This window comes from Trichomycterus rosablanca, unplaced genomic scaffold, assembly GCF_030014385.1.
Source record: "Trichomycterus rosablanca isolate fTriRos1 unplaced genomic scaffold, fTriRos1.hap1 scaffold_254, whole genome shotgun sequence".
NCBI lineage: Eukaryota > Metazoa > Chordata > Actinopteri > Siluriformes > Trichomycteridae > Trichomycterus > Trichomycterus rosablanca.
The window spans coordinates 14,472-34,243 of NW_026947082.1; the positions used below are offsets into that span (position 1 = coordinate 14,472).

Genomic DNA, 19,772 nt, shown 5'->3' on the forward strand with positions numbered 1-19,772 from the left:
CTTTGTGGAGAGCAACAATTCTATTTCTCACATCCTCAGAGAGTTCTTTGCCATGAGGTGCAATGTTGAATATCCAGTGGCCAGTATGAGAGAATTGTACCCAAAACACCAAATTTAACAGCCCTGCTCCCCATTTACACCTGGGACCTTTACACATGACACCAGGGAGGGACAACGACACATTTGGGCACAATTTGGACATGTTCACTGTGGGGTGTACTCACTTATGTTGCCAGCTATTTAGACATTAATGGCTGTGTGTTGAGTTATTTTCAGAAGACAGTAAATCTACACTGCTATACAAGTTGTACACTGACTACTCTAAGTTATATCCAAGTTTCATGTCTATAGTGTTGTCCCATGAAAAGATATAATAAAATATTTGCAGAAATGTGAGGGGTGTACTCACTTTTGTGATACACTGTATATATATAGGTCTTGTCTCTGTGTTTTAGCTGTAAGCCTTGCAGGATGGAGGGGTTGTAAGCGGTGATGCTGTAATGAGCATGTTATTGTGGGTGATGATGTAACAGGTGTGTGTGTGTGTGTGAGGGATGCTAGTAGTGGGATTAATGAGACTGTGGGTTTTTATCAGACCTCTCCTGCTGTAGACTGTGTGTCGCCCCCTCACACTGTCAGTTTTACACCCTATTTCTTTCTCCCCCTTCATCGAGATTTTCTCTCCTTATTTGCTTTGAACATTTACTTTCCTTTTGCCTTTACTTTTCTTTCTTTTAGTTGTTAGGACTTTAGGTTTTTGTCATGATCTTTTTCAGGTTTCCTTTGATATTTTTCTTATTTTTATTTTAGTTGATTTTTTGGTTTATTTCTCCTCAAAAACTACATTTCTCTCATCGTTGTCATTGTTTATCCGATGCATTACTTTCTCATATTCATTTTCATCACTATTTTCTTCTCCGTACCCTTTCTTTTCAGTCTGTTTTTTCCTGATAATTTCCTTCTATTTCATTTTTTTTTTTTAAGATCTTCTCCTCTCCTTTTATCCTTTGTTCCTCTCCCTGTGTTAAATGTGTGTCTCCTGATGACGTTACTGAACCGGTCTGTTGGAAAGAAATGACAGCATGTCAGCAGCGCTGTGTAATTTATTCTCCTCTCTCTGCAGCGCAATCTATTTTTCATCCTCATGTTGATGGTACCAGTTCCCCATTAGACGCTCATATCGACCATGCTCCATCTCTCCTATCTGCCCTGTATCTGTCCGTGTCCCTGTAAGTGTGTGCGTGTGTGTGTGTGTGTGTGTGAAATTTCGCTGTCCTCAGCAGGTAGAGTTAAGCTAAATAAAGCTTTGTTGAGATTGCTGTTGTCTGTCTTTTAACAAAGTGTCAGCTCCACCAGCCGTCTGAGAGCATGATGGTACAGGTTTGCTTTTCATTCTTACATTCTGTTGTATATTATCTATCATCTGCAAAAATCTGGATCAATCGATTATCTACAAATATTGTAGTGTAGCATTCTTGTCCAAGAGTTAGGTGTTCCGGTGAGGCAGTGTAAATTACACTAGTCTACTACCACTGTGATCCAGAGTCGAATCCCAAGCAGTGCTATTAGCAGGTCAGGCATTTACATACAGACGTTTACATTTGCAGCATTTAGCAGACACTTTTATTCGAAGTGACTTACAATTATGACTGAATACAGTTTGAGCAGTTAAGGATTAAGGGGCCCAACAGTGGCAACTTGGCATAAGGGCTTGAACCGGCAGCCTTCTGATTACTAGTTTAGTACCCTAACTGCTGAGCTACCACTGTTCAATCATGGGATCTACATATAGACATGACCAAGGCTAAATCAGAGGGGTGGCGGAAGTTCAGTGATGGATGTGTCCGGGTGTGTTTCTGCAATGTGCCCAGTGATTCTCTGGAAACTGGGTTCGATTTTCATGTGGAGTGGTCCAGGTTCTTTATTTGTGGCATTAATTAATTAGATTGTATACTGTCATAATTGTAAGTCGCTTTGAATAAAAGTGCCCGCTAAATGCCAAAAATTTAAATGTGTTGTCCAAAGCCTTTCCAGAAGAAGAAAGATGTCTAACATGATCATGGTTAGGTGTCTACATAGTTTTGGGCAGTAAGTGGAACAATGAAGTGATAGAACTTGATTTGATGCAAGGTACACACTATAGAGATGTAAAGACGTATTTAGAGATAATATAGAAATATGAAGAGTTAATGGGGCATGTTATTCTCCCCAAAAAATGCTGTTTTGAAGGAGGGGGGCTTATTCAGGATTAAAAGAAATACACTAGCAGATTAGTTTAGGATTGCAATCCGACCTTGTTTTAGCTTGTGTATTAAATGACATAAAAGCTGTGATGGTGGCTGTGAAGAGCTCATTTAAGAGTGGATTGCTGGGATATTTTCATACGGATGGCTGAATGTGGTGTGGCGCTGGAGGTTGAGGCAGGTATACTCTGAAATGGAGAAGATGCAAGGGCTAAAATGGAGAACGCACGTCCCCGCTCTCTCCCCCTCAAACACAGGCATGCAATTAACTCCAATCTGTCCTCGGCGGCGTGATTGACGCCAACAAAGGGCACTTTAATCCTTCTGCTCTGCATCCCACACGAGCTCGGAGAGAAGACGCAGCGGCGCATTTGGAGGCGCCCTGCGTAACAGAGGCAAGGACACAGGAAGGAAAGGGACAAATATGTGCTAGGGAGAAGAAAAACAGAGGACCATGAGGGAAGACAAATCAGGGTGCAGGTGACGGAAATAAAGAAAGGACGACTGTCGAGTACTCCTGTAATTCTGCTCGTCATGCGATTTTATTAGTGGAGGCTGTAAGTGCATTAATATGAGGCGTCCTCTTCTCATGTGCATCTCCTAGCATGGTAAACACCGTCAGCAGCGGATGTCGACCTTGCATGGAATATTCCATCTCGTTTATCTGTGCATCCGCCCATTTATATTGTGTTTCCATTCCCCGCTTTCTCACTCCCTCCTGTTAAATCTAAATATCGCTTAAACCGAACGTCTGGCAATGTGAAGCAAGCTAGAAGGTCTTGAAGAGCAGTACATGATGCCACATTTCAAATTCAAATACATATGCAAGATCATGTAAAGGATTACAAAGCCATTACTCAGGATCCGGGACTTAGACGAACCACATTGGGAGCTATTGTCCACAAATGTAACAAACTCATCTAGGAGGCCACAAATGAACACAGATGACCAAAAGAAAAAAACCTACAAGCGTCCAATGTAGTCGAATTAATTGTTAACTCGCAGTGTCATTGTTTATTGTATATTAAAGTTATTAAAATCTGAAACATTTAAATGTGACATGATAAATACAAGAAATCAGGTGGGAGCAAATACTTTTTCATAGCACTGTACATATTCCTTATGTAAAGGTTTATATATATACTGTATATATATATATAAACATATATATATATAAATACACCGATCAGCCATAACATTAAAGCCACCTTCTTGTTTCTACACTCTGTCCATTTTATCAGCTCCACTTACCATATAGGAGCACGTTGTAGTTTTACAATTACTGACTGTAGTCTATCTGTTTCTCTTCATACTCTTTATCCTGCTTTCACCCTGTTCTTCAATGGTCAGGACCCCCACAGGACCACTACCGAGTAGGTATTATTTGGGTGGTGGATCATTCTCAGCACTGCAGTGACACTGACATGGTGGCGGTGTGTTAGTGTGTGTTGTGCTGGTATGAGTGGATAAGACACAGCAGCGCTGATGGAGTTTTTAAGCACCTCACTGTCACTGCTGGACTGAGAATAGTCCACCAACCAAAAATATCCAGCCAACAGAACCCCATAGGCAGCGTCCTGTGACCACTGATGAAGGTCTAGAAGATGACCAACTCAAACAGCAGCAATAGATGAGTGATCGTCTCTGACTTTACATCTACAAGGTGGACCAACTAGGTAGGAGTGTCTAATAGAGTGGACAGTGAGTGGACAAGGTATTTAAAAACTCCAGCAGCGCTGCTGTGTCTGATCCACTCATACCAGCACAACACACACTAACACACCACCACCATGTCAGTGTCACTGCAGTGCTTAGAATGATCCACCACCTAAATAATACCTACTCTGTAGTGGTCCTGTAGGGGTCCTGACCATTGAAGAACAGAGTAAAAGCAGGTTAAAAAAGCATGCAGAGAAACAGATGGACTACAGTCAGTAATTGTAGAACTACAAAGTGCTTCTATATGGTAAGTGGAGCTGATAAAATGGACAGTGAGTATAGGAACAAGGAGGTGGTTTTAATGTTATGGCTGATCAACTTTCAACTTTGGGACAAACTGTTTGGGAAATACTCTTTCCTCCTCCCACAGGACTGTGCTCTTGTGCATAACGCAAGATCCCTTTTAACACTTTTGGGATGAATTCTCACACTGCTTGTGCGAGACGGGTCTTTTTTAATAACAGTGCCTAAATTCTCAAATGCTTTTTTTTTTTTTTTGACTGACTGCACACTAATTCCCACAGACAATCTCAGAAATATGGTGCATCAGTATAATCAGCAGGAATATATTCATGCAGAAGTGTGTTTTGGGTGTGTATTAGCAGATACATTGTTAGCACGTGTGTGTAAATGTATGCATGATGCAGTTTAATGAGCAGGTGTAGGAGTGCTTGTGTGTAAGCAGCCGCTTGCGTATACGTGATTGACGGGGTTGATTTTTTTTCCCTCCCTGACTGTGGGTTGATATGAGTTGGTGTGGAGATTTAGTAGTGTTTATGAGAGTCTGCCATCCTCAGGGATCACTCCACTTTTCTCCTCGGGCAAAACAACAGCAGCAATCTGCAGAGCAGGCACATCTCTTCCATCCATGCACATCTGCCGTTCACCCTCTCCTCCCAGTTGCGGCACTCCGTTTAAGCAAAACGCCTGCCGTATCTCTCCGTCATCACTTTTTCCTCCGCCCGGGTCTGACCTGGCTGGCACTCGGCCTCGCTGCTGGAACGCCGTGCCCGTGCCGTTTCCCCTCGCGTGCACTGGCTAATGCAGATTGAATTTGCATCTTGTATCTGACTTCAGGCTTTTATCCAGCACAACACAATGCTGTCGTAAAGATGTCTTGACCATCACAATGTCTTCTCGTGTATTTTCATAACAGTAAAACATTTATCTTGAAGCAGGCATGTCCAGAATCCAGTCAGGGTGCCAAAATTGGCGAGTGGACAAATTCCATCTGGCCTGCAGCTTGTCTCTTAAGCCCCATTCAGACTGGACCAGCATATAAGGGGGTCCAAAGTAATTCCACTATTTACAAGTGCTTGGTGGGGTTTTTCTCCCGCTTTGCCCTAATATATTTCAGAGCAATCTATTACTTGTCTGTTCATTTTAGTCCTGTCTGAATAAGCGTCTCTGGGGTTTTGTTGTCCGCACTCCATAGTTGTCCGCACTGTATCCATAGTAAAGAGTCATCTCTCAACCATTTCTCTAGTCTGAACTTTGCTCTCCCCAAATGATATTAAGAGCCAGGATCTCTTTTCTCATCCGCTGTCTGTGTTTTAATCACTTGGATGCTATGTTGAGTTTGGAGTGTGGTCACATGACCACATGTACCACAAATATCCGAATTTGTAGAATAAAATGACCCATAAAAACTTGTTCCTACCATTATTGTTTCAATACTGTCCAAACATGAGTTTTATTACAGTTTAGTCCCTCTGCTGTGCTGGAGTGGCGCTGTGTGCTGCTGTGCTGGAGTGCTGGAGTGGAGCAGTAAACTACGCAGGTCCACTAACGCTGGGATCAAGGGTTCATGGCTTTGGTAGAGTGTCTAAATACAGACATTATTGGCTCTGCCTCAGTGGGGCAACCAAAGCCTCAAGATTGGGCCAGATGAAACCAGACTCACTGCAAGCTGTAGCCTAGTGGTTAAGGTACTCGACCAGTAATCAGAGGGTCGCTGGTTCCCCACCGCGTCCAGGTTGCTGCTGTTGGGCCCTAGAGCAAGGCCCTTAACCCTGAATTGCTCAGACTGTGTACTGTAACTGTAATGTAAGTCGCTTTGGATAAAGGCGTCTGCTAAATGCTGAAAATTTAAAATGTAAACCCTGACCGTGATAAACTAATTTCATCCAGTAGGATCATTCAGTTGGGCATATTTTTAAATGACCCATATTTTTAAATGACTGCAATAACCTTCAATAATTGTGTATATGCAACACTTACTGCTACACAACAAACTAGCCTGAAGAAGCTCACCCATATGTACAAAAAGTATTTGGACACCACTTGTAATTACTGAATTATTGAATTATATGCATATATATATATATATATATATATATATATATATATATATATATATATATATATATATATATATATATATATATATATACAGTGTATCACAAAAGTGAGTACACCCCTCACATTTCTGCAAATATTTCATTATATCTTTTCATGGGACAACACTATAGACATGAAACTTGGATATAACTTAGAGTAGTCAGTGTACAACTTGTATAGCAGTGTAGATTTACTGTCTTCTGAAAATAACTCAACACACAGCCATTAATGTCTAAATAGCTGGCAACATAACTGAGTACACCCCACAGTGAGCATGTCCAAATTGTGCCCAAATGTGTCGTTGTCCCTCCCTGGTGTCATGTGTCAAGGTCCCAGGTGTAAATGGGGAGCAGGGCTGTTAAATTTGGTGTTTTGGGTACAATTCTCTCATACTGGCCACTGGATATTCAACATGGCACCTCATGGCAAAGAACTCTCTGAGGATGTGAGAAATAGAATTGTTGCTCTCCACAAAGATGGCCTAGGCTATAAGAAGATTGCTAACACCCTGAAACTGAGCTACAGCATGGTGGCCAAGGTCATACAGCGGTTTTCCAGGACAGGTTCCACTCGGAACAGGCTTCGCCAGGGTCGACCAAAGAAGTTGAGTCCACGTGTTCGGCGTCATATCCAGAGGTTGGCTTTAAAAAATAGACTCATGAGTGCTGCCAGCATTGCTGCAGAGGTTGAAGACGTGGGAGGTCAGCCTGTCAGTGCTCAGACCATACGCCGCACACTGCATCAACTCGGTCTGCATGGTCGTCATCCCAGAAGGAAGCTGACACACAAGAAAGCCCGCAAACAGTTTGCTGAAGACAAGCAGTCCAAGAACATGGATTACTGGAATGCCCTGTGGTCTGATGAGACCAAGATAAACTTGTTTGGCTGAGATGGTGTCCAGCATGTGTGGCGGCGCCCTGGTGAGAAGTACCAAGACAACTGTATCTTGCCTACAGTCAAGCATGGTGGTGGTAGCATCATGGTCTTGGGCTGCATGAGTGTTGCTGGCACTGGGGAGCTGCAGTTCATTGAGGGAAACATGAATTCCAACATGTACTGTGACATTCTGAAACAGAGCATGATCCCCTCCCTTCGAAAACTGATGATGGACTAAACCCAATTGAGCACCTGTGGCGCATCCTCAAGTGGAAGGTGGAGGAGTTCAAGGTGTCTAACATCCACCAGCTCCGTGATGTCATCATGGAAGAGTGGAAGAGGATTCCAGTAGCAACCTGTGCAGCTCTGGTTAATTCCATGCCCAGGAGGGTTAAGGCAGTGCTGGATAATAATGGTGGTCACACAAAATATTGACACTTTGGGCACAATTTGGACATGCTCACTGTGGGGTGTACTCACTTATGTTGCCAGCCATTTAGACATTAATGGCTGTGTGTTGAGTTATTTTCAGAAGACAGTAAATCTACACTGCTATACAAGTTGTACACTGACTACTCTAAGTTATATCCAAGTTTTATTTCTATAGTGTTGTCCCGTGAAAAGATATAATAAAATATTTGCAGAAATGTGAGGGGTGTACTCACTTTTGTGATACACTGTATATATATATATATAATCAATTTAATAAATAAATATTTGCTTTTTACTGTTTGACAACAGTTTTGGGAAGGTTCAAGCATGATTGTGCACAAAGCAAGGTCCAAATAGAATTGATTTGGTTTGGAGAAATTCCAGTGGCCTGCCCTGACCTTAACCTCATTACCACTTTTTGGAACTGCAAAGAACCTGACCTCACAAAGGTTTCTCTGACCAAATGGTTACAAATTCTCACAGGCACACTGTGTGAGCCCTCCCTGCTAGATAAGAACACCTGGCCTGCAATCAGCATTCCAAATAATCCCAAAGGTATTCAGCAGGGTTGAGGTCATCATTTGTACACAGGGGCTCATTAGTGCTGCAGTAAGTAAGGTTCTTTCCCCAAAGTTTAGCCACAAAGCTTACAGCATACCATTTGTTATATGTAATTGATTTTATTCATCTGTTAGCAACGGGTGTGGTTGAAACACCTGAGCTTAATATTTTGGAGGTTTGTCAATATTCTTTTGGCATGTTGATAAAATTGACGGCAGCAGAGATTGAGTAGCATACTGAAGCTCCTCCGCTGATTTTTCTCTACATAGCTGTCAGTCAGAAAGCTTTAGATTACACTAAATGCTCCGTACTTATCGTGACTGTTGCATTTAAAACTCACCATAAAAGGCCACCAGAGCAGAAAAAGAGAGATTAAGAAATGCCTTTCCTTCTTTTTCTGGAACTAATGGCATCAGCGCTTCATCCAAAAGTGAATAAGGCGCTACAGAACAGCTTGTGTGTGTGTGTGTGTGTGTAAAGGGTTTTTTTACCCCTCCTTCCCTGGCATGGGATTACGTGTTGAGTCCGGAATCTGCATGCCAAATTCCCCATGAGCGGACTCTGAGTCGGGGTCTTTTTCTTGCAATGTGTTCCGGTGGATCTTCCATTGCTGTGGACTTGTGTTTTTGATGATGCATGAAACAGCCTCATAGGCGTGCGTGTGTGAACATTTAGTTTGACATGCCTCATTTAAAATCCAAGTCTGCTTTTTTTGCAGTTTACTCATTTCTGATTCTCAATTCCACTTGTACCACTTCTTACCCACACTGGCTGAGCTGATGAGGGTTGCAGACACTCTCAGGTCGTCTTTTACACCAGCCAGGGGTGGATTCTTTTAGGACTTGGTTGTAGATGTAAGCATTCGTTAGAAGGTTGCAGCCAACAGCCTGTTGATAAATCCAGACAACTCCTATTTTGATGGTTAACAGTCAGTCCAATACAATTTGAGTAGCTGAGAAACTGACTAGCTTATATGAAGCTTGCATTTGTTTTCCTTCAGGATTATTTTATTAAGTCGAGACCTAGTACAGGTAGTGCAGGTAGTTAATGTGCTCATGTGTGAACAGAAGCTGCTACATTACCAAGATGCTAACACATTAGCACTGTAAAGCAACAACACATAACATAACACAACAAATAACACATGGAACTGTTGCTGTTAGCCAATAATGGAGTGGACACACTACATTTTATGAATGTTACTATTAAGCTTATGAGCTAATCACCTGTTAAGAAATGCCAGACGTTAAAGAAACCTGAAACTCCACAATTTGTTAATTCTACAAAATAAACTGCATGTGGGGTGGCACGGTGGCTCGGTGGGTAGCACTGTCGCCTCACAGCAAGAAGGTCCTGGGTTTGATTTCCAGGTGGAGTGGTCCGGGTCCCTTCGGTGTGGAGTTTGAGTGTTCTCCACGTGTCTTTGTGGGTTTCCTCCGGGAGGTCCGGTTTCCTCCCACAGTCCAAAGACATGCAAGTGAGGTGAATTGAATTGAATCCATGACTGTGTTTGGCATTGTACTTGTAAACTGATGAATCTTGTGTAACCAGTAACTACCTGTCCTGTCATGAATGTAACCGAAGTGTAAAACATGACTTTAAAATCATAATAAAGAAACTGTGTGTGGAATTTGTGTTACTAGACTGATTCCTTAACCAAGCTTTGGTTGACTTGGAGATGTGCTTTGGGTCATTGAATTGCTGGAGAGTCCAGTTATTACCAAGGTTCACCACAGAAGGCATAACATCCCTTCAGAAAATGCCCTGGTATTTCTGTGCTTCTTGGTCAAGAGTGGCATGTGCTGTGGAGTCAGTATAATGTAGTGGTTGAATAATTGTGACATATCCTGCTACTCTAAAATACCTCATCATTCAATGTCTTTATTACTTTGACACATCATTCAACTGATAAAGACTTTATTTAAAGCAAAATGTAACTACAGGAAGGTTTTTGTGTTACATCACACTGTGCATCCTGGTAATTTGCTGACATAGCTAACACAACAGTGGTAAAGGTCTTAGGTTTAAATGATACAGGACTCTTAACCATGTGTGGAATTTCTAAATGTAAGCTGTATTGTGTGTGTGTGTGTGTGTGTGTGTTACACAGGCCCTCTGTTTGGGGTGGCGGGAAGCGAGCAGCCGTTCAGCATAACCTCTGTAACCTCAGTGCCCAGTGCCTTCCCCATGATGGCGCACCCCGCCTTTGGCTTACTGTCTCCTGGCACAGCACGCCCTGAGTTCGGGGGTTTGGGGGCACTAGGGGTCACTGCAGCTCTGGCAGCACACCCACAACTAGGGGCTTTCTCAGGTGAGCCAATGCAGAGACTTTTGTGTTTGCTTCTAAAGGTTTGTTTTTAATTAAACATGGATTATTTAGCATTTTATTAGCTACTAATTCTGCAGACATTTAACTTGATTATAATGTTGTGGCACTGTTGATTTAGATTATTAGTTAAATTGTAGAAATGCTAACTTAATTTTTACATAAATATGCACACAGACATCATTTTGAGTTTAAATTAAAAACATGTAGTTTTTCTGACAAATGTCCATGTGGTTTGATGGTTTTTATGCTGCAACTACTTTCTGTAAATGCCACCACATTATTTTCTATGGGATTTAAATCTGGAGACCAAGAAGGTCACTCCAGGATATTTCAATTCCTTAACCAAGCTTTAGTTGACCTGGAAATGTGCTTGGGATCATTGTTTTGCTGGAGAGTCCAGTTATCACCAAGGTTCACCATAGAAGGCATAACATCCCTCCACAAAATGCCCTGCTAATTTGAGTTCAGTCAACATCGCCAGTTCCTGCAGCAGAAAAACATCCCCACGTCATCACTGACCCACATCCAAGCTTGACCGTGGGGACAGTATCCTTCTGCTCATAAACAAATTCTGGCCCATATGGCTAAACAGTTCCAGTTTTGATTTGTCACTCCAAAGATCTGTGTTCCAGAACTCTACAGGTCTATACAAATTAATTCTGGCATATTTCAATCAATCTGCCTTGTGCTTCTTGGTCAAGAGTGGCATGTGGAGGCGCCCAGGTGGCCAGCGGGATATTCTGCTAGCACACCAAGATTCTGAACTCCTCAGTTTGAAACTCGGCGTTGCCACCGGTCTGCTGGGTGCCATCTAGCAGGCAGTGCCTGCAGCAGACACGGTTTTGCTAGGGCAGGATGACCGGACTATGTGGGTGGGGTCTTCAAACGCTGTGTAGGGACCCTGATTGGCAGATAGAGAGGTGCCTGTGCAGAGTGCATAAGTGAAAAAGGGTTTCGCTAAGGGCTGCACGCGGGTCAGAGGAGGTGTGAGCAGCAATATACCCACCTCGACTGCGATCAGGGATCCCCCAGCAGCGGAAGACAAATTGACTACGCTAAATTGGGGAGAAAATGGGAGAAAATGCATAAATAAAGTAGAAAAAGAGTGGCATGTGGTGTGGAGTCAGTATTATGTAGTGGTTGAATAATTGTGACATATTCTGCTACTCTAAAATACTTCATTATTTATTTTCTTTATTCTTTTGATGCATCAATCAAATGATGAAGACTTTATTTAAAGCAAAATCTAGCTCTACAGGTTTTTATGTAAATAAATAATAAATGTCTTTGGGAGGTAATTGTAAGTAGTAATATGACTGTTTAGTCTTCAATGTTTTAATTGTTAGAGTGACTAGATCCCTAAAAACTTGCAAACAAATCAAAGAGAATTTAATAACATAAACAAAGACAAAAACACTAAAATCCCACTGGTTTCTACCTGTGTCCAAAATAAAGAGTTATGTTATTAGTGGTTATGTAACGCTAATATTCCCAATATTAACTTGTGCTTATTAGTGTTTATAGCTACTGTTAAATAAGTTGCTCAAAATATAATGAATCAAACCCAGACTAATATGGAATTCCGTCCCACAGATTGGTGGAGAGCAGCTGAAGCTCATGGACGTAATGCTGCAGCCTTCTTCCCCCCATTTCTCAGTCTGCCTCCGCTGTTTGCCCCTCCTCTTCTGAACCACGAGGCCTCACCTTACACTTCTAAAACCCTGAGCAAAAGCAGGCAGGGCTCAAAAGGTGAGCAACACAGACAGACCCTTGGTGCTTAGAAAATGTGCAGACCTTTTATTAGACTGGTATGGTAATGTGACCTCAAGTTGACATGAAAATAATGTCAGTAATAGGGCTGAAATTGCAAAGTAGCTCATTGTTATGGTGACTAATTGAAATAATGGTCAGCAATTAGTCAGTTTCTCTTAAGGTTTTAACCATTCTGTGAAATATGTAGCAATTATCATCATATGTAAAGTTATCAGTGTCATTCTAGCTTTTTATTATTCATGTAATGCTGTAGCCATAATAGTGTCTACCTGATTCTTAGTTAACATGACTTCCATACATGCTGTAAGACATTGAAAAAATATAGCAGTATATGTGTATATATATATATAGCTTCAAAATAAAAACACTGCCTTTGTATTGCATCTATGATGCACACCTATTTACATCTGATTTCTAATGACCACTGACCTCATGTGGGCCGGTTGGGTACAGTCAAAGGGCCGGATGTGACCCGGGGGCCATACAATGCCCAGGTGTGCTGTAAATGAATCAGCACCTGACAGCTGGAATAGAAGTTCATCATTTAATAAGAGTTCAGTGTCCTGATTGTATTCTCATCAAACATCCATTATGAGGCATGAACACTGCTGTACATCAAATGCTCCCCAACTAATCGGACAGGATATAAAGGATTATGTAAAGAGTAATGGACAGTGGTTGAGGTACTGGGCTAGTAATTGGAGGAGTCGCTGGTTCAAGCCCCACATCTACCAGGTTGCTACATTTTGGCCCTTGAGCAAGGTCCTCAACCCGCAATTACTTAGATTTGGGTAAAAGCACCTGCTAAATGTTACAAATGTAAATAGTGGACCAACATTGCTCCAAGTTTTTAAAACATAACCACATAACTACTGTAATAGTTCCCAGCTATATTTAGTTAAATTACTACAAATCTCAAATTTTGGCTACATTTATGAGTGTGTGAGTGACAGACAAACCACTATATCAGTCAAATGATCATTAATGAAATCAGTCAAACTTCTAATGACGTTACTAATCTTTCTTTGACACGTGTATCTTGTGTTCATTTTGTATTTAGCTGGTGTTAATGGAGCATTGAATGGGAATGTGGTCTCTCCTCTGATGGCTAAAGGCAGTGTGTATGGGTCACCCTCGCCCACTCTTCGCACACCCAGCGTCAAGCCCCGTGCCCGCAAAGCCTCTCATCACAACAACAGCACAGGAGAGCTGCAGGAGAAACCCTCGCAGAAACCAAAAGAGAAGGTAAAATCATAACACAAGACGTCTACAACTTAGTAGGCTACAGAATTGACCATGCTGATGGAATTCTGTATTTGTCATATATACAGTGTATCACAAAAGTGAGTACACCCCTCACATTTCTGCAGATATTTAAGTATATCTTTTCATGGGACAACACTGACAAAATGACACTTTGACACAATGAAAAGTAGTCTGTGTGCAGCTTATATAACAGTGTAAATTTATTCTTCCCTCAAAATAACTCAATATACAGCCATTAATGTCTAAACCACCGGCAACAAAAGTGAGTACACCCCTTAGTGAAAGTTCCTGAAGTGTCAATATTTTGTGTGGCCACCATTATTTCCCAGAACTGCCTTAACTCTCCTGGGCATGGAGTTTACCAGAGCTTCACAGGTTGCCACTGGAATGCTTTTCCACTCCTCCATGACGACATCACGGAGCTGGCGGATATTCGAGACTTTGCGCTCCTCCACCTTCCGCTTGAGGATGCCCCAAAGATGTTCTATTGGGTTTAGGTCTGGAGACATGCTTGGCCAGTCCATCACCTTTACCCTCAGCCTCTTCAATAAAGCAGTGGTCGTCTTAGAGGTGTGTTTGGGGTCATTATCATGCTGGAACACTGCCCTGCGACCCAGTTTCCGGAGGGAGGGGATCATGCTCTGCTTCAGTATTTCACAGTACATATTGGAGTTCATGTGTCCCTCAATGAAATGTAACTCCCCAACACCTGCTGCACTCATGCAGCCCCAGACCATGGCATTCCCACCACCATGCTTGACTGTAGGCATGACACACTTATCTTTGTACTCCTCACCTGATTGCCGCCACACATGCTTGAGACCATCTGAACCAAACAAATGAATCTTGGTCTCATCAGACCATAGGACATGGTTCCAGTAATCCATGTCCTTTGTTGACATGTCTTCAGCAAACTGTTTGCGGGCTTTCTTGTGTAGAGACTTCAGAAGAGGCTTCCTTCTGGGGTGACAGCCATGCAGACCAATTTGATGTAGTGTGCGGCGTATGGTCTGAGCACTGACAGGCTGACCCCCCACCTTTTCAATCTCTGCAGCAATGCTGACAGCACTCCTGCGCCTATCTTTCAAAGACAGCAGTTGGATGTGACGCTGAGCACGTGCACTCAGCTTCTTTGGACGACCAACGCGAGGTCTGTTCTGAGTTGACCCTGCTCTTTTAAAACGCTGGATGATCTTGGCCACTGTGCTGCAGCTCAGTTTCAGGGTGTTGGCCATCTTCTTGTAGCCTTGGCCATCTTCATGTAGCGCAACAATTCGTCTTTTAAGATCCTCAGAGAGTTCTTTGCCATGAGGTGCCATGTTGGAACTTTCAGTGACCAGTATGAGAGAGTGTGAGAGCTGTACTACTAAATTGAACACACCTGCTTCCTATGCACACCTGAGACCTAGTAACACTAACAAATCACATGACATTTTGGAGGGAAAATGACAAGCAGTGCTCAATTTGGACATTTAGGGGTGTAGTCTCTTAGGGGTGTACTCACTTTTGTTGCCGGTGGTTTAGACATTAATGGCTGTATATTGAGTTATTTTGAGGGAAGAATAAATTTACACTGTTATATAAGCTGCACACAGACTACTTTTCATTGTGTCAAAGTGTCATTTTGTCAGTGTTGTCCCATGAAAAGATATACTTAAATATCTGCAGAAATGTGAGGGGTGTACTCACTTTTGTGATACACTGTACATATTCACATGTACAGTGCAATGAAATGTTTTTTTCCTCATATCACAGCTTGTTTGGAAGCTGGGGTCAGAGCCGAGAGGGTTAGGGGCCTTGCTCAATGGTCCAACAGTGGCAGAGCCGGGATTTGAACCCACAATTTTCCGTTTGGTAGCCCACCTACTACCCCCTAGGCTATCACTGTCACATGCAACAGCAGGTGTATAGCATTGAAGGGAACCTTACAGGCAGGGGCTGTAGCTTTAACATGATAAAGATTTGGCCATGATGGGTTCATTAAAGCTCGTTAACTAAAGGCTCAGATATTAACAAGCAAGGATGAATGATCAAGATTTATACAAAAAAAGTCTACAAAACATTTAAAGATTTGGAATAAATAATTGTGTGTAACAAGCAAGGCTGAAACATGTTTTATGATCCCTCAGATGGCACTGCATACCAAACCAACATGCTTCTGTAATGAATGTAATCACATGGAGCCTGGGACTTATTGTTTGTCAGTAAAAGCAGTTTATTGCTACATCTACAAACACATGACTCAACATCAAGTACATGCAAGTTGAACATCCAATCTAAGATGGACTCATTTGACCTGTCCACCCTTCAAATAGTGTAAGAAGGAGAAGGACTGTCCCAATTGTTAGTCACAAAGTTTTAAAAAATTTGCATAATTAGCACATCTGTAAAGGTGCTATTACATTTACATTTGTGCCATTTAGCAGACACTTTTATCCAAAGCGACTTACAATTCACAATTGTATGCAATTAAGGGTTAAGGTCCTTGCTCAGGGGCCCAACAGTGGCAACTTGGTGGTGGTGGGGCTTGAACCAGCAACCTTCTGATTACTAGTCCAGCACCTTAAAAGCTGAGCTACCACTGCTCATTAATTTTGGAGCAACATATGCAGCCATCTATCCAAGTTCAGACCTGACTCGAATTGAAAACATGCAGAACATTATGAAGCACAATATACAACAACAAAGAAACCTGGAAAATTAAGTAGCTGAAGTGTATCAAGCAGGAGTAGGTGTTCCTAAACAGATTACAGAATGATTTTAAAATAGAGGTGAGGTAACACAGTGCTACACATGCCCCTGTTTAGTATGTGTTCCAGTCATTACATGTAAAATGAGCATATGTATAACAATGAAGTTGATCAGGTTTTTGGGGTTTAACATTTTTGCATTACTTCGTATGGGTGCCTCGGTTTTGTTATTTACTTTTACATCCAATCCAGCACTAAAGTTTTATCTAATTCCACAGTGCTGTGTGCATTTAAAGCCATAAAATATTCTTTTTATTGCATTGTTTTACCTCACTTGTGAAACATAACTTCACACATTACTAATTTCGTCTGTGTTTTTCACTCAAAAGGACATTGTTTACAAGTTATTTTCTGCCTGCATGCCAAACTGCATCCTGTGTGCTACTAAGTGTGGAACTATGCTTTTCACAGTTCATTAATTAGGCATACTATTTAGCACAGTGGTGTGCAATATAAAGCACAGCTCGCTCGTACATACAAAAGTGCCAAAAGCTATCCATCCCCCAACCACTAAATAGAAATATTCAACCAACCCAAAGCAGGAACAGTAATTAAGCTCTTCACAAATATAAAACTGAAAACATGCATCTACACACCAACAGAACAAAACATTAATTGACAAAGACTATAGACTGATGCCATGTTCATGTCTAATTGGTGTGTTGACATGAAGTTACACATTCAAACAAACAACCAAAACAGCTTGCTTGTAACAGCTGTTATTAGTTTAAGTTTCACCTTAATCGGGTCAAGAACTTCAAGAAATGTGTCCCCATCCGGCCCAATGACGCTTCATTTCCACCCATCTTTGAGACTATCTTAACAGAGATAAGTCTTGCCCCAGGAGACCAGCTTTTCTAGTAAATTCTGATTATTTTGGTTGGATTGTATTGTCAGGGTGCATTAAATGCAAATGCGCTCTGTATCCAACACTAATATGAATAAATTAGATTTTTAAACAACCCGTGCACAGGACCCTGGATTTATTCCGATTTCTTTGGCTAAAATTCTCTAATGCGTACTTTAGTGTATGCATGTACCTATAATTTGTGTATATCATTTATTTTACTTTCATAAGTTAATGTTGTAATAAAAGAATTCCAAACAGGCAACCAGGCATTCCAGGCTTTTTTTTCTTTGCAGAGATTTATCCAAAGAAATCCAGCTAAACATCAGCAATAAGTAAGCATCAACTCTACGTGATAAAATGACGATTTTCACATTCAGTAGCTGTACAAGCACACAGCACAGAGCTTCTGATAATGTTCATTATAATGACAAATCTGGGTTGCATAAGCAAAAAGATCAGATGTGGGTCGCTTTTACCTGCATTGCAAATGGAGCCCCGGAGTGTATACTGAAAGACAGTAAATTACCTGAATAACCAAAAACATGAATATATGCTCTGCTAGGTGTGCTTATTCGCTTTAATTGTATTTAACTGCATACGTCTTCATTACAACATCTCATGGATTTTAGTGCTGTAACAGGCCCAAAAAAATATATGTGCGGCTGTCAGTGCCTACAGGAAAATTCTATTTAAAACATCTAAGATCACAGCAAGCAGCTCTTGTTTTGCACATTACAGGAATGCAGCATGTGATGATGTTGTAAAGCAGCTGTCGCAGTGTTTTGAATTGAATTTCACGTTAATGTATCAGTCTAAGGCTTTGCTTTGCTGGCTCAGTTCAGAATCCAGTCTCATTAGATATTCATAAAGAGCTGGGACGTAAATGAAAACTTCTATATATGATGCTGCTTTAATGAAATGAAAAAACAAATCAGTCACATCCTGCTTGCTTTGTAACCGAATCATGTAGCGTATGGTACAGATGACTGATTGTTGATGTGTTTGTTGGTTACTGCAGAAAGCTCGTAAGAAACTGGGTGACGGCTCGGCAGTGAGTGACAGTGAATCAGGCTCGTCTCTGGACAGTGATATTGAAGGAGTCAGCAGCAGTGACTTGGACGACCTCGGTGAGGATGACGATGACGACGATGACGATGATCAGAGTAAAGACAGTGAAGAGTCTGATTCTGAAAAGGAACGGCAGAAGAAGAAAACAGCAAAGGTGATTATTGTATTGGTGTCTTTTGTCATCCTTCTACTTAAGCCCCATGTGTACTGATAAAAAATTCCCGGCTTCAGACCTAGTACCATTCAAGGTAAATACTGGGTTGGTTCCTATCACTCACCCACCTATGCTGGGATCCCAAATTTTCAAGTTTGAATCTCAGGTTTGGTGCCACGTGACACATGATTGGTTGTGTGTCTGTAAGGGGAGGGACATGGGCTGACTGTTGCTGGTGTAAGTGCAGCCTCTGCTGACCTTTTAAGATGCCTGCATGGGGGTAGCTGACCATAGATGGTGGTGCGTTGGGCTTCGCACGCGATACTGTGCTCTGTTAGACCCTGTCCCTGTCAGGTGAAAAGACAGGGCTTTTCTCGATCGGTGTGGGTGTGGCAGCAGCGATAAAAGAATGAGAAAACTGATACATTACCTGTTTAGAGGAATACTTTGTGGAGTAAAAATCTAGAGTTTAAGTCTTTACACTATGATAGACTATTTGAAGACGTATTAAAGTATTTTTGGGGGATACGTACAATTTTTGAGCATGCATGTGCTCTGTATCTTTAATCTTATGTTAGTGGAAGACGTCTGTAATCATTATGTGGCACAGCCGCAGAAAGTGGCTTTGTATTGCTGGTATTCCAGTAATAAATCATAAATGTAAAATTATTTGTAGATAGTTGACTCTTCTCTAACAGAAGCCATGTCTTCACTCTGCTTTCTTCCCAGATTGCTTCACCTAACCTCAGGCCCAATAAAAAGGGACTTGCCAAACCTGTCCAGTCCTGGGACCTCCGGGAGGGCAGTGCCCACTTAGACGCCCTGTCTCACTTCTCACCTCTTATCCTGCCAGTCTCCATAGCCAGAGACGCTGTGGCACAACCCACCAGCGTCATTCAGTCTACCGGCCTGGCCATAAGTGCCAAACCGCTAACACTGATTGCCCAGCCGCAGCATGACTCCTCCCCAGATCACTTTGGATCCTCCCCTCAGCAACTCAGCTCCTCCCCTCCCTTACCGTTGGCCGTTTCCTCTCATCAGCCACTCTCACTTTCACTTTGCTCCTCCCCCAAGCCGTTATCAGTCCCTTCCCCACCCAAACCCATTCCTCTTTCCTCCTCACCCAAACCTCCCCCTTTGAGTCCCTCCCCCAGGGCGCGGGCTCTGGGCTCGTCTCGCAAGCAGCAGGTGCCGCAACTGGACACGCTGAGAGGCAGAAAGCGATTGGAGAGCTCACTGTCTCAAATTGCTGACTTCAGACTGAAACAGGTGGGTGCGATGCCTTAAAATGGGTGGGCCATGTGGCCTGAATTTTATCTAACTTTGTTTTTATATGACTTTCTATCACAGTATATATGCTTTTATGAAAATGTGATCAGAAAGGAAATATTAAACGTCCTTTAATTGGTCA

The 19,772-nt window shown here is 42.1% G+C and overlaps 1 protein-coding gene across 1 annotated transcript in view; it reads left to right on the forward strand.

The window, feature by feature from the left end:
* Positions 1-10,281: 10,281 nt before the first annotated feature.
* LOC134307097 (bromodomain adjacent to zinc finger domain protein 2B-like) overlaps positions 10,282-19,772 on the forward strand; it is a gene marked incomplete at both ends in the record, with an annotated part of 28,023 nt that continues 18,532 nt past the window's right edge. The window contains 5 exons of the mRNA XM_062990434.1: positions 10,282-10,482; positions 12,094-12,249; positions 13,334-13,518; positions 18,158-18,361; positions 19,091-19,630. Coding sequence (XP_062846504.1) covers positions 10,282-10,482; positions 12,094-12,249; positions 13,334-13,518; positions 18,158-18,361; positions 19,091-19,630 — 1,286 coding nt within the window. The remainder of the gene's footprint in view (positions 10,483-12,093; positions 12,250-13,333; positions 13,519-18,157; positions 18,362-19,090; positions 19,631-19,772) is intronic.